Source organism: Leopardus geoffroyi, chromosome B4, assembly GCF_018350155.1.
Source record: "Leopardus geoffroyi isolate Oge1 chromosome B4, O.geoffroyi_Oge1_pat1.0, whole genome shotgun sequence".
NCBI lineage: Eukaryota > Metazoa > Chordata > Mammalia > Carnivora > Felidae > Leopardus > Leopardus geoffroyi.
The window spans coordinates 105,899,151-105,914,216 of NC_059341.1; the positions used below are offsets into that span (position 1 = coordinate 105,899,151).

At 36.0% G+C, this 15,066-nt stretch overlaps 1 protein-coding gene across 10 annotated transcripts in view; it reads left to right on the forward strand.

The window, feature by feature from the left end:
* Positions 1-15,066, forward strand: part of METTL25 (methyltransferase like 25) — a 156,969-nt gene that overhangs the window by 39,223 nt on the left and 102,680 nt on the right. For all 10 annotated transcript variants that reach the window (XR_006709505.1, XR_006709506.1, XR_006709504.1 and 7 more), the window contains exons 4-5: positions 990-1,586; positions 4,248-4,395. Coding sequence is in view for 4 of the 10 variants with exons in the window: in XM_045466615.1 (XP_045322571.1) it covers positions 990-1,586; positions 4,248-4,395 (745 nt within the window). In the remaining 6 variants the exon portion in view is untranslated. The remainder of the gene's footprint in view (positions 1-989; positions 1,587-4,247; positions 4,396-15,066) is intronic.

A 15,066-nucleotide genomic window follows, 5' to 3' on the forward strand; every position in this document is an offset into this window, starting at 1 on the left:
GTGATCCACTTTTAATTAATTTTTGTGTTTGCTGTGTGACAGGCATTTTTCCCCCAGACATACATCCATTATACCAGCACCATTTGTTGAAAACATTATCTTCTCTATTGAATTACCTTAGCCATTTTGTCAAAAATTAGTTGATTATGTAAGTGTGAGTCTATTTCTGTTTTTGATTACTATAGTGTTATATTATTTCCTGAATCAGGGTAATCGTCCAACCTTATTTTTTTTTTTTTTTTCAAAATTGTTTTGGTTATACTAGGTACTCTGCCTTTTCATATAAACTATAATATCAACTTGCGATTTTTTTTTTTAAGAAATCTGCTGGGATTTTGATTAGGATTTTTGTTGAATATGTAAGTCATTTTGGGGAATTGACATCTTCATTTTGAGTCTGCCATTTCATGAACATTCATTTCATGAATGATATATCTTTATTTAGAACTTTCAATTTTTTCTCTGCTTTTATAGTTTTCAGTGAATAGCTATTTCAGAACCTTTGTTAAATTTATTCCTAGATATTCTATTTTTATGCTATTTTAATTCAATTTGTTTTAAATTTTATTATCTAATTGTTCTTTGCTATTATATATGTTTTGATGGTTCATTATTAATTTCTAATGATCCTGTATCCAGATACATTGCTAAATTCACTTTCTAGTTTTGTTAGCTTTTTGTATATTCCTGTAGACCTTCTGTAGATAATCATGTCCTCTATGAAGAGTGACAGTTTTATTTCCCATTAGGTCTTTTACATCTTTTCCTTGACGTATTATACAACCTAGAACCTCTTTTAAAATGTTGAATAAAATTGATGAAAGTGGTTGGTTTTTAATAGGAATCAAAGAATTAAAATAAAAAATAAACATAACAGGTTGTATAAATTATACAACCGTTTCTTTATTTGTTTTTAAAAAAGATACTGAGAATGTTTTCTATTCTTATCTGACTAAAATCCTTTCATTCATTCTTTTTTCTTACTTTAGGTAATTGACCTGGGTTCTGGAAAAGGCTACCTAAGCTCTTTTTTGTCCTTGAAGTATGGTTTAAAAGTTTATGGAATTGATTCCTCAAATATCAATACTCATGGAGCTAAGGAGAGAAACAGGAAATTGAAGAAACATTGGAAAGTCTATCATACTCGGTCAAAATTAGATGGCAATGGACTGGCATTAAAAATGGCAAAAGAAAGGAAAGTGCAAGATGAAATTAAATATAAAGTAGATATTGAGGGAATATGTAACAACAGTCCTGCAAATCAAGGAAAGATGTCTACCTCGGATTTTTTGCCAGATTTTTCGGATTCTGTAATTTCTAACATTAGAACACAAATGGAAAACCTACATGTGTATTCACATCGAGAAGAAAATTTGTGTTTTGAAAATGCCTTTTCTCTTATAGACCTTTTGCCTATTAATGCTGTAGAACCTACTTCATTGCAAACATCTAAAAGAAATATGTCTGAAGCAAATAAAGAGAGAAGAAAAATGATATCAAAGTCAAATGAATCAAATATATACTCACCTTTAACATCTTTTATCACTGCTGATTCAGAACTGCATGATATTATTAAAGACCTGGAGGTGATTTCACTTTTGAATTCCTTAATTTAATTTACAAAAATACTCTTAAAGACATAGAGTTAAATTTTAATAGTAGCTTACTTAACCTACATATCGTATTTGATTACATTAATCTAAAGGACCAAGAAAATAAAATTATATGCAGTTTTTCATGATTCCTATAGCTGTAAAATCTGCCAAGAGTATAAAATCTGACAATCAGACAATTAACAGTTTTCCAGAATAGAGTGCCCTCCACTCATTTCAAGCCTTCTAAATCAAACAGAAGTACTAGCACAAAAGCTAGCAAGATAAGTTTTATTATGCAATGTAGGGATTTTCAAAATTCCAGTCCAAGAAAACTCTTAACATTTTAATTTAAATTTGCAGTAAAAGGGTAGCTAGGGCAATATTATGTTTAACATTAGCCTTGGTAACCAAATAATGCAATTTTCTTGAGCAAGAGTAGCTTGAGTATTTTTTAAATGAATTGAACTTTTTCTAAACTATAAGTAATTCAGATCATGTAATTGAGAGACAAAATATCTTAATCAAAGGCAGTATTGCATGTTAAGTAGAGGAGATTCTAGAAATCATTTGGCCTCATTATCTTAAAAAACAATGTAGCTTTTGAAGTTGTAATACTCTATTCTTACTAAATTTTTCAGAAATTCTTCCCTAAAGAAATGAATAAACAAAAGATAGTAGAGTTCCTTGTAAATTTCAATTCCTATTTGGTAACTGACCAGTGTTTTTATTTAATCCTTGTTTGGTAGTCAACCAGTGTTTTGTCCTTTTAGAATGAGGAATTTTTTTTTCTGAACATTTGTATTTCACTAGATAAGGGAAACTGGTTAGTTCTCATTAATTGTTTTACCTACATATGAAATCAGTAATTAGGTTATACCTTAACTTTCTCTTAGGGATAAAGAACCCCAATTACTTTAACTAACTTCAAAATACATAAATTTTAGTGCTTATTATCATATGTTTATATTTTTCAAAATCTTGTTGAAAGTGTATGATCAAAGCTATATGCAAACTATTACAAGAATCTGTCTAATATAAGATGTACTGGGAGAATATTTCTTGAGTCCTACAGTGAATTAACATAATAACCCAAATTAATTAATACCTCCCCTCTCCTCTTTATAACAACATATATAATATTTAAATATTTTATCATTAGGATAAAATAGTGATTGCATATTTTTGTCTGCCACTTGATAATATTATTAACTAATATCATATGATGACTATAGTAAAGAATGAAGTTAAATGTTCTTGTATTATCTTTAGGCAGAACTAAGCTAAGTTTAAAGAGAGAGATTTAGGGGCGCCCGGGTGGCTCAGTCAGTTAAGTGTCAGACTTCGGCTAATGTCATGATCTCACCGTTTGTGAGTTTGAGCCCCACGTAGGGCTCTGTGCTGACAGCTCAGAGCCCAGAGTCTGCTTCAGATTCTGTGTCTCCCTCTCTCTCTGTTTCACTCACGCTGTATCTCTCTCTCTCAAAAATGAATGAACATTAAAAAAACTGTTTTTAAAGAGAGATTTATACCTCTCTTACACATATATCATGATGATGATAAGAATAGAAAGCACTTAATGAATTTTATTGTGTGCTAGAGATTGTACTATGTCATTTTACCAGTATTAACTTATTTAAGTTTTATCCACTGAGGTAGGGACTATTATTATATTCATTTTACAGATGAGGAAGTTAGAACAAACTTGGTATAATGGTTAAGCTCTGTGAATATATGTGTTTGTTCCCATTCTGTATGTGTGTACGTTTAAATTAGGCTTTGGGCAATTAAAAGAAACATTTCATAGGAGAACTGTTACATAAAATTCATGTTATAACATTAATTTAAAACAAAAATTTTCTATTTAGTTTAATATTGCCACATTTTATGCAATGAATATACTTTTTTGGTGTTGCAGTAGAATTGCCAACTTAACACACTTATTCTTTTTTTATTTTATTTTATTTTATTTTATTTTATTTTATTTTATTTTATTTTATTTTTGGGACAGAGAGAGACAGAGCATGAACGGGGGAGGGGCAGAGAGAGAGGGAGACACAGAATCGGAAACAGGCTCCAGGCTCTGTGCCATCAGCCCAGAGCCCGACGCGGGGCTCGAACTCACGGACCGCGAGATCGTGACCTGGCTGAAGTCGGACGCTTAACCGACTGCGCCACCCAGGCGCCCCTTAACACGCTTATTCTTAATGACAACGTTTTGAAAGTTTTGGTAGGCAGTTTGTACAGAAGTGAATAAAAAACTGACTAAAAGGTATAAATGTGTCTCAAATCACAAGTTTGTCCTAGTAATGGATGCTACATTTGACTGGCCAGGCTTTAATTTGGCTAATAGTTAAGCAAACAGTAGTTGTAAAAGAGATCAGAGAAAATTCAAACAGATAAGTAATCAAAACCACTAGAAAGTCAACTCAAAAGTATGTTAGTTGTGATGAAAGATCTTACACACTTTGCCTATAAAGGAAATAATTATTCATAATGAGAGAAAAAAAAAAAAACATAGAATACTTTCTAGGTAGAATTTGATCATTTTTAAAAGCTCCATATAGTCTAACGAACATTTAAAATCTTCACCTGAAATGTTTTTTTAGCCCTCCTCTTAATGCCAAAATTTATTTTTTCTTCTCATTGTTAAAGGATTGTCTGATGGTAGGCCTCCATACTTGCGGTGATCTTGCTCCAAATACCCTGCGAATATTTACTTCCCAGCCTGAAATCAAGGGAGTTTGCAGTGTGGGTTGTTGCTATCACCTCTTATCTGAAGAATTTGAAAACCTGCACAAAGGTACAAAGTTTTCCATGTCTCATAGTTCTCTTTATTTGAGCATAACGGCTACTTTGTATCTCTCCTTTTTATTATTGTTGACAGTAACATTTGAATTAACATTTGAGCATATCTGATTTCCTTGCAATTTTAATGTTACTGCAAAAGAAATTTGATGTCCAATACCTCATGTAATATTATAGGGTTTTTTTTTGGTTCATAAAATGGTCTTAATGAGTGCTAAAAACTGTAAATATTTAAAAATTTTATGTGGTAAATTTTAGAGAACTTCTGTTTAAAAATACTTGTAATATATAGATTTGCTTAAATAGTAAAGCTGAGTTATTTTGAGGTGAATGTACAGTGGCAAAGTTTGCTTTCATTTCCAAAGCCTCTGTTTTGTAAAGAATATTGATAATTTTTTGAAGAAAGTTCTTTACTGTATTTTGAAGAGTCAACATACTCTGGTTTTAAAAATCTGCATAACTGCTGCTCTGGGAAACAGTGTGGAAGTTCCTCCAAAAATTAAAAATAGAACTACCCTATGACCCAGCAGTAGCACTGCTAGAAATTTACCCAAGGGATACAGAAGTGCTGATGTACAGGGGCACATGTACCCCAATGTTTATAGCAGCACTTTCAACAATAGCCAAATTATGGAAAGAGCCTAAATGTCCATCAACTGACGAATGGAGAAAGAAGATGTGGTTTATATATACAATGAAATACTGCTTGGCACTGAGAAAGAATGAAATGTGGCCTTTTGCAGCAACGTGGATGGAACCTGGAGGGTATTATGCTAAGTGAAATGAGTCAGGCAGAGAAAGACAGATACCATATCTTTTCACTCATATATGGATCCTGAGAAACTTAACAGAAGACCAGGAGGGAGGGAAGGGGGGGGGGAGTTACAGAGAGGGAGGGAGGCAAACCATAAGAGACTCTTAAGTACTGAGAACAAACTGAGGGTTGATGGGGGGGTGGGAGGCAGGGGAAAGGGGGTGATGAGTATTGAGGAGGGCACCTTTTGGGATGAGCACTGGGTGTTGTATGGAAACCAATTTGACAATATATTTAATATAAAAAAAATAAGTAAATCAATCAAAAAATAAAATAAAAATGATTAAAGATAAACAAAAATAAAATAAAAGTCTGCATAACTGTGCAATTGCATCAAAACAATATTCAGACTGCAGTCTGGACTGAGAAAGGACCTGAGGAACAAGGTAGAGTATTGTGGGAGGACTTGCATCCTCTGGCCTTTCCAGAGCAGCTCCTGAAATTCCTCTGTTTCATCCACTTGATACGTTATATCTCTCCATAAGGTATGGTTTCAAAACCTCTGGTTCAGATTAGGTGGTTATTCAGTCTATTAACATTAGCAGCTCTCTTTTCTATTAGTATAATGAAGTCTTTATCAACATCTAGCACCACTTGCTAAGAATTTTTAGGTCAAGAATATGTGTGCATATGGACGGGATTTATGCTTTTCTCAGTTTTAAAACCCAGGTGAATAGGAAGTTTTGATTTTTTTCGTTTAGTCATGTTCAAGAGGTAAAAAAAAAAATTATGATTGATTAATTCTACTGAAATTTGACTGGGTGACATAGAGGTCATCCTTAAAACTGACAAAGGTTTTTATGAAATAAAAGTTAATAGAATTTGAATTCTTTTATGTGTTTTCAAAACTCTCCTTTGGGAAAGGTGCACACAAGTAAGGTTGTAAATACGTAGACATATACAGAGTGAGAGAAAGCAAATTGGCAAAAAGTTAACAACAGTTTGATTTAGATGGAGCATATATATATATATTTGTTATGCCATTATTTCCAACTTTTCTCTGAGTCCAAAAATTTTCAACATAAAAATTGGGAGGGAAGTGAACCTAAAACTAGAAAAGTGTTTATACCAAACTGTATACCCATATATTTACATTATTTTACAGTCTTTTTATTCATCTTCCCTAAAAGAAATGAAGAATGTTACCTTTAATACAATCAGAGTCTTAACAGCTTTTAAATTATTAATGAGTAATGTTTTCCTGCATCAGCAATAGTGTAAGGTTCTATGTAGGGGGGAGGTTTGATTCTTAGTTCAAGAGCTTCCTCTTCTGAGGGTACAGTGAAATGGAGTTTCTTTAATAATCATCTCCTTTTGCGGGAAGGTGTGGATGCTCGATGTGTCCTTTAATTCAGAGATGCTGTCCTGCAGCATAAGATCTTTCATTTCAGGGGCACCTGGGTGGCTCAGTCGATTGAGTGTCTGACTTCAGCTCAGGTCATGATCTCACAGCTTGTTGAGTTCAAGCCCTGCGTCAGGCTCTGTGCTGACAGCTCAGAGCTGCTGCCTGCTTCCGATCCTGTGCCTTCTTCTCTCTCTGACCTTTCCCCACTCCCACTTTGTCTCACTCTGTCTCTCAAAAATAAATGTAAAAAAAAAAAAAAAAAAAAAAGAAAAAAGAAAAACAGGGTCTTTCATTTCAACTGCCTTCTTGCTTCTTTCATTTTATGGTCATCATGCCCTCAGAGATGCCTTCCCCTTCCTAAGGACCCCTCTCCTCTTGAGGCAGTGCCATCTTAGGACTGCCGTCTGTGGTCCTGCTGGACCTTTGCAGCCATTGCTGTGTGTAATCAGGTCTCAGACCTGATCTCAGTACTTCCTACCACCGTCGAGATCCTCTTTTTCAGCTTTGTTTTGTATTCTCTGTCACACCCATTTTTCCACACCTGATTCTCCCTCTGGAGTGATCGCCTTAGCTGGTTCTGTCACTTTGGGATGTTTATTTACTAACCCACAATTGAATCAAAATTTGTAGTTTAGTTGTGGCTGTATTTCATACTGGTAGGAGATAATATGATTGAATAAACGTTTCTTGGCCAGCTACTGTCTTCAAGGCATGGTACTTGGCACTTCATGTACAATAAAGAGAGATGAGGGAGGGGCTCATAAAAGTACTTTGGGAAAGAAGTAAAAGACTCAAATAGATGACAGGCAGAGTTCAGTGTAGTTCAACATTCATCAAATGCCCCCTATGTTCCATACTGTGCTAAGCAGTGATGATATTAAAATGTAAGAGATATCATCTTCACCCTCAAGGGGTTTAAAAAAAAAAAATAGCCCTTAATCCTAGGAACAAGATAGTCCCTGTTAGTAACTTAGTTTGTAAAAAATCATTTAGAATTTAGAATATGAAGTTCCAATAATATAGAAAGATTTTTTAAATGAGAATAAAAGTTTCCCCACCCATATTTTTGGTTTCTTGTGTGTTTTTCCAGGGAAGAAAATGTATACATGTATGCGCACATTCTATATTCTTATATTTTAGGGAACCAAAAGATAAATAGTTTATTACCTTATTTTTTTCACTTTACATATTATGATCATCTTTCTATATCAGCACATAGGATGTTGACTTATTCTTTTTAATGATTCCAAGGTATTTCATATGCTATTTTTTTTTTATTTATTCAGTCTTAAATAGTTATATTTTCTTAAAATAGTGGTACTTTTCTTTCAGCAAACCAAAATTTAATGAACAGTTGGTCGGGTCAATGTAAAGTTTGGAGAACACAAAATATGGCACCAGTGTTTCTATTTTCTGATCCTCAAACATTAGTTTCAAAGGAATGTAGTAAGTACTATAAGACAGAATATTACACCTGTGTTTTATAGCAGAATAACATCTAGCCCAGTCTTTGAGGGAGGGATGGGAGCTGATGTTGAGTTCCCAGGGTGGCAATACCCAACTGTGTCTTAAAAGGTCAGCAGGAGTTAATCAGACAAAGAAGTGGAAAAGGCATTGCAGGCAGTAAACAAAGGCATGGGGTGGTAAGTGTTCAAAATCGTTTCATTCTCTTTGCCTTTCATAGTTACTGTTTCTCTTTGTCTTTTCTCCCATCCTGTTTTTCCTTGTGTCTTTCTCAGAGGCAGTGATAATGGTAATTCTAATGATCATTTCAGTGGATAGAAAAGTAGTTTTTAGACTGAATGAGACCTCTGTTTTCTCATTTCAGTTTACCCACAAATCGTTTCCCCAGAATCTCTCCTTGGTTCTCTTAGTTTATTTATTTAATACTTAGCCATTCATAAAATAATCTTTGGATCTTCTGCGAAGATTAAACTAAACACCTACAAATTTTCACACTCTGGAAATGGAAGTCTCTCAGTTAACAGATCTCAAGCATTGCTCTTGGGTCCTTTCCTTCTCTAGAGTGGAAGTTGCCATTGTTCACTGAGTTGATATGACATTTTTGGCCCCAGGATTTAGACAAGAAAAAAATGTTTGGAAGGTTTGTTACAGCTGTGTCCAGCAGCTACAGACTGATTTTCCCTCCTATAGGCAGAGTCAATTCTGGGAAAGGCCTTCCTATCAAAACTATCTTAGCTGAGATTATCAGGCAAAGAATACTAGGCTTAAGCGGGAAAAGCTAATAGTATTTTAGTGCTGCTTGCATTTCTTATGCATACCTGAAACAAACAAAGTTGGGAGTTTTACTTGTCAGGAAAGCGAAGGATAAGCAGAAAACAACAGGACTGAGTGATATGAAGGAAGCAGGTGGAGATGTATTACAACATGAGTACCTTCAAATGTTTTGGAGGTCAAGGAAAGCGGTGGAAAGCCAAAAGATAGGAGAAAAATGTAGAAAAATAAGTCATAGAGGAGTAACAAAGGCAACCCAATCCTATTTACGTTGCAGTTTTGCTGAGCTTTGGACTGACACATTTTCTCATCTCAAAAGCCAGATGGCAAAGGTAACTTATTCCTTCTCTCTTTCCCACACCCTTGTCTCCATTTTCTTGCCCTATCTTGGCTGTAGTGAAAGAAAGAAGAGATGAACCGTCTCCTGCAAGTTTTATAATAGTGTTTCTTAATTCTGGCTGCCCAGCTGGATCAAGTATGATGCTTTCAGTATATAGATGCGAGGGACCTGCTTCTGACTTGCTGAATTATAATCTCCAGGAATGGCACTTGAATGTAAATGTTTTTAAGAAGCTCTATAGGTAATTCTGATGAACAGCATGTTTGAAAAACAAGATATTTATTATGGTTCTGTTAGGAGACATACAGAATTCTAAAAGATGATTTGTGGAAATCTATTCAAGATTATTTAGGGGCGCCTGGGTGGCTCAGTTGGTTAAGCACCTGACTTTGGCTCAAGTCATGATCTCACAGTTCGTGGGTTCAGACCCCAAATGTTATTCTGCTATAACATTCTCTCAGTGTGGAGCCTGCCTGGGACATGCGTGTGTGTGTGTGTGTGTGTGTGTGTGTGTGTGTGTGTGCATGCTCTCTCTCTTGCGCGCTCTCTCTCTCTCTCTCTTAAAAGAAATAAATAAACTTTAAAACAAAAGATTATTTACAGTTATTTTGACCTCTCCCATACACAGACTTAGAAACTCTGTTCACATGCACATTTGCAGATCCAAACCAAAGGCTGACTCCAAAAGGGCCCAGGAGGGCATATCAAAGTCCAGGGTGCAGAGTGCTAGAATAATTAACCCATAAAATGTCCTTGAAGTACAGAGCTTAGACTAAAACCTGGGGAAACCAAATATAGAGGGCAGGATACCATGTAATAAATGCATAATAAACTTAAGGGCTAGAAACAAGACAAAATCAAGGGGAAAAATATAGGACAAGCAAAGGAACATGCAAGATAATTATGAATACTACTAAAATTCTGATAGCTTAACTTGGTTGATGAGCAGGTGTGTGTGTGTGTGTGTGTGTATGTGTGTGTGTGTGTGTGTGTGTGTGTGTGTGTGTGTGTGTCTGTGAAGGCAGACAACAGCAGACAGTTTATTATGGACTATATAGCAGTAACTATTTGGATAGATAGAATATGCATATAGTCTTATTTTGTATATGCAATATATGCTATATCGTTCTTGTATTCCTTACTAGAATGGGAATCCACCACTGTACAGTTCGATCAGTACATTAAAACTAACTTACAGGGCATGAGGTTTGCATCCACAGAGTTGGCATATTCCCTGTCATAGATCTAGCACTCAGGGTCCATGGAGTTATATCTCTGAATGGTCAAGTGTGTCATGTGTCTCTCCCTTCATATCTTACACACCTGCCCCTCGCCCTCACTTTGTTTACACAGCTGGTTTTCAGTTTGAATTGGGGCAGTGTTGCCCTTTGGGATGTAAATTTGAGTTATTAATAGTCCAACGTAGTATAGTCAGAAAGTCTGGTATGTGCACTGCAACTTCTCATGATGATACGTACTGTGCAAACAATATGTGTTGTACATGATATGTTTACCCAGTGTACTGTGGTAGATCGTGGAGGTGGCCTGCCATGAATGTCAGTTTTCAAAAATACCTCAGAGCTCTCTGAGTCATTATGAATACCGAAGTTATACCATATGTTTTAAAGACTGCTTTTAAATATTTATACATTATGAGCCAGTGGTTCCTAGGAGAACAAGAAATACCAGAAACAGTTTTATTGCAGTGCTTTACAGAATGTATATATTTTCCCAAGCTTGAATTGTGTCAGCATTTTGTCTTCATATTGATTATTACTGTCATAATTAACTTGAAAGACTTACATCATTTTTTCCCCCAGAAGTCGGAGGAGAAATTCTTCCGGTTGTTTTTTCTGTAAAGGTAGAAAAGTGCTAGAGGAAACACTACTGGTTACCTATCTAGATCCACATATTTCTTTTTCCTTGCTAACTGAATTATAATTTTTTTCAGGCATCAGTCTTTAAGAAGATTGTACCCTTCTATCGCCTCAGAAATAGATGGCTTTCTTCTTTTTTCTTTTTTGTTTTTAATAATTTCTATACCCAACATGGGGCTCGAACTAATGACCCTGAGATAAAAAGTCACATGCTTTTCTGACTCAGCCAGCCGGGCACCACAGAAATAGAGGACTTTCAGTCTCAATTAATTATGGTAATTTCATTTATTTAGGAATGGATATTACCAATGAAGCATGAGGAACATATCTCTGAGGGGGTTTCCTAGGAAGTTTTTATGTTTTCCTTAAAACTGAGCACAAAGCAGGAAATCACTTTTTTTTTCTTTGCGTCTGGACTTGGTCATTTGTATGTGTTTGTTGAGCTTCACAGAAGTATTTATATCTGTCTGTCATGTATTCTGTCAGAAATTGGTGTTAGTGGGAAAAAAAAAAACAAAAACAGTTGGTGTTAGTGCTCTGTGTCCTTTGGGCCCAGTCTGAGGGACTTTTCCTCTAAATGTATGTGACCGTTGCAGAGGCTTAGGAGTACAGGAGGAGTGGAGAAAGATCTAGGACCTTGGAGAGTCACCTCAGGTGGTTTTATAGCACTTCTAACCTGGCCTCCATAGGAAGTGCCTCCTAGGAGCGCCTCTTGTTAGGGCACAGATGTGTGCTCGGGTCTTTCCCCAGCCCGCCTCTGAGTCCAGTGCCAGGCGGTCTTCTCCTACCGTCAGTGCCTTCACGTTCCCCCCCCCCTCCCCTGGAATTAATGTGTTGCAGGGTATTAAGGTGATTCTCCCATAGATCCCCCTCCGTTTACTTTTGTTTTGTTTTCAACCACAGGAGGACTGCAGAAAGTCTTTTAGTGGCATCTTTCAATCTGGTTGTGCCATTTCTGTATCAAATGGAAAATTTTCAAAGTCACATAATACCTCTCATATTACAGTTTCCCTATTTATGTCACCAGTAGGAATTTTAAGGGAGCTAGATACCTATATAGTCATCTGCACTGTCTCTGAGGATTAACTTTTGATATAATTGCTTTAAATTTAGAAGTACTTCATGGGGAAAGGCATCTGGAAGTTGAAAAAAAAAAAATCTTGAGCACATCATTTGAAAATTGTAGCATACTGTTTGAAAATAAGTTTATCTTATATTTAGAGATTTATCAGATATCTAGTGTGTGGTATACTCCTATGATAGTATTAGGTGGTTAATGTCAGCATTAAACAGGCATTGTATCATATAGAAAGGTATGGCTAATTTCTTAGTCAAAGTAATAGGAGTGACTTAATCCCATCATTGCAAGAATACATAGAATTGCTGTCTTTTCAGTAAAGACTTGACATTATTTTCTGCCTCCTATGATATGTATTTTATTATACAAATATTTTTTGTTTACTGTGGTCTTTTAATACTGGAAGTTTGACAAATGTAGAGGAATAAAGCATGGTTTCTTTTTTCAAAACAGCATGTATTTGACTTCCAGCACTGTGGGGGGTGTGATTTTTCTGAGGAATCCTCCTACAAGTTCAGCTAGATCCTGGCTAAATTAGAACATGTATTTTTTTAAGCATTGCTGAGTCAACAAAAAATAAGGAAAATCTCTATGGATCAAGAAAAATCAAAACCTAACAGTTAAAAGGAGAGAAGAGGAAGAGGAGTTGAAACCAGAGCAGGGAACTGGAGTCATAAGGTAGCAGACAGTGTCGTCCTGAGGCAATTGCTTGTCACAGTGCCTGATGTGCCTTGTCTAGAGACTGATGTTGGGCCTCCTGCATGGTGGGGGAGCTGAACCTGAAAAGTCCATACTAAGCCATGACCTGAATGAGACAAAACAGTTTTCAGTTGGCTCTCTACAGAAGCAAAATCAAATCCTTGTAAGGGAATACTTCCCAAATTCAGGCCCTTGGAATTTCTATAGATAAAATCTACCAAATATAAGATCAAAACTTAATAACAAACTAAATCACAAAATATGTCTGGCTGGACATAACCTGAATGTCCCCACCCCTATTCAACTAAAAATGCTGAATATAGTTAAATTTCATTTCTTAAAAGTATTGAAATACTGGAAAGATACATAGTATTTATCCAGTCAAGATATAAGAGAATGTAGGGTTCCACAAAGATAATGGTAGCACTGAAGGCGCTAAGGGAATTTTATGTACCGGGGCAAACTGGAGCTTTGGTTTCATAGCCCTAAAAGGTGTAGGCTAGAAATAATAAAACCTACAGCTAGGCACACACAGAAGGGAGTCTCATAGGACACAGTCTCATAAGTTGAGACCACAAAGCTGAGGACTAAAATTAGGGCAGCAGTAGTAGGAATAGCGTAAATTAGGAAAACTTTAGAAACATTTACGTTTGGGGCTCCTGGTGGCTCAGTTGGTTAAGCATCTGACTTCGCTCAGGTCATGGTCCCACGGTTCATGAGTTTGAGCCCCAAGACAGGCTCTGTGCTGACAGCTCGGAGCCTGGAGCCTGCTTCGGATTTTGTGTCTCCCTCTCTCTCTGCCCCTCACCCGCTCACACTCTGTCTCTCTCTCTCAAACACAAATAAACATTGAAAAAAGAATTAAGAAAAAAAAGAAACATTTATGTTTATTTAGAGTGGGAGATAAAGGAGCAGGAATTGTCAAGGATTATTGACAGGTGTATGTTTTCAGCCACTGTGTAGATGATGGCACGACTTACGTGATAGAAAACACTAAGGATAGACCAAGTTTCAGGACAAAGTTTTGGACACGTTTAATATTTTGAGATTGCTTTATATATGAGTGACAATACTTTGGGCAAGTGTTATAAATAGATATCTAAACACATGGAAATGGAACTATTGTAGCATAATGCCATAGGATTTGTTTTTGTCTTACTTTCTAGAAAATCTGTAAGGTAGTAGCTGACATTGTTTCGTATGGTTCAAGGAGGTGGAGGTCAAACTCTCTAAAGTTTTTTACCTTTCAATTATGGTTATGTAATGGTTGCTACTGCTCTGGCCATTACAGTTCAAATATGAAGATGAAAGAGTTTCTCCCAACTGTGGCAATATCCTTTATAGAACTTCCTTTCCTCATACACTACCTCTAAAAGGCTAGGAATATAACCTTCTAGCACATTGCACCTCCAAATGAAATCAAGACTCTGTGAATGACAAAGGAGAAAATGGGTATTAGGTGGGCAGTTAGCATTCCCTGGCACTGTGTGTGTGTGTGCCTGTGTGTAATGTTAACACATGAATAAGGCACAGGAAAGAGGAGAGTATAAAGGAGAGTGGGGAATGTAATAGTATGTATATGAAACAGAATGTAATCACATCCATTGTCGTCATCCTCTTTTTAATAATTGTAACTCTTCTTGGTTTTAGTAGAGCAAATGGCATCCAGCCACCCAGTTAGAGTATCTCCCATGTGACAGAGTTCAAGCCAACAGAATGTGAGTCAAAGTAATGTGTGCAACTTATTTGAAAGGAAGCTACTTGCACCCCATTTCTTTTCACCCTTCCTATTAGCCAAGTAATAACAGTAACCTTGATATCAAAGCTGATAGCCTAATCTTGAGCTGATAGCCTAATCTTGAGGATGGCAGAGAGCCTATCATCTGGGTCTCTGGATAACACATTGTATACTGCCTTCCTTCCTCTGAACTAGGACAAGAGAGAAATAGACTTCTGTTTTATTTATGGACCTATGTTCTGAGATCCTTTGTGATACCCTATCTGGTTAGTACAGGCTAATCTCAGGTCTTGCTATGAGTGCGTCTCCTTTGTGTGAAACTTGTGCCTTTAGACTGTAACTGTATTTATGTACTATAAATGTACACAAGCCAACAATAGTAGCAACAACAGACAATAACGTATGTGATTTATGAATTAATTATGAAGGTATACAATTTATAATTGATTTCTTAGAGCTAAGAAAAAAGAATATAATAAGTGTTAAAAGAACCATTCCAGCTAGAATGTAAAGATCATTTCCTGTTAGGTGATCAGGGAA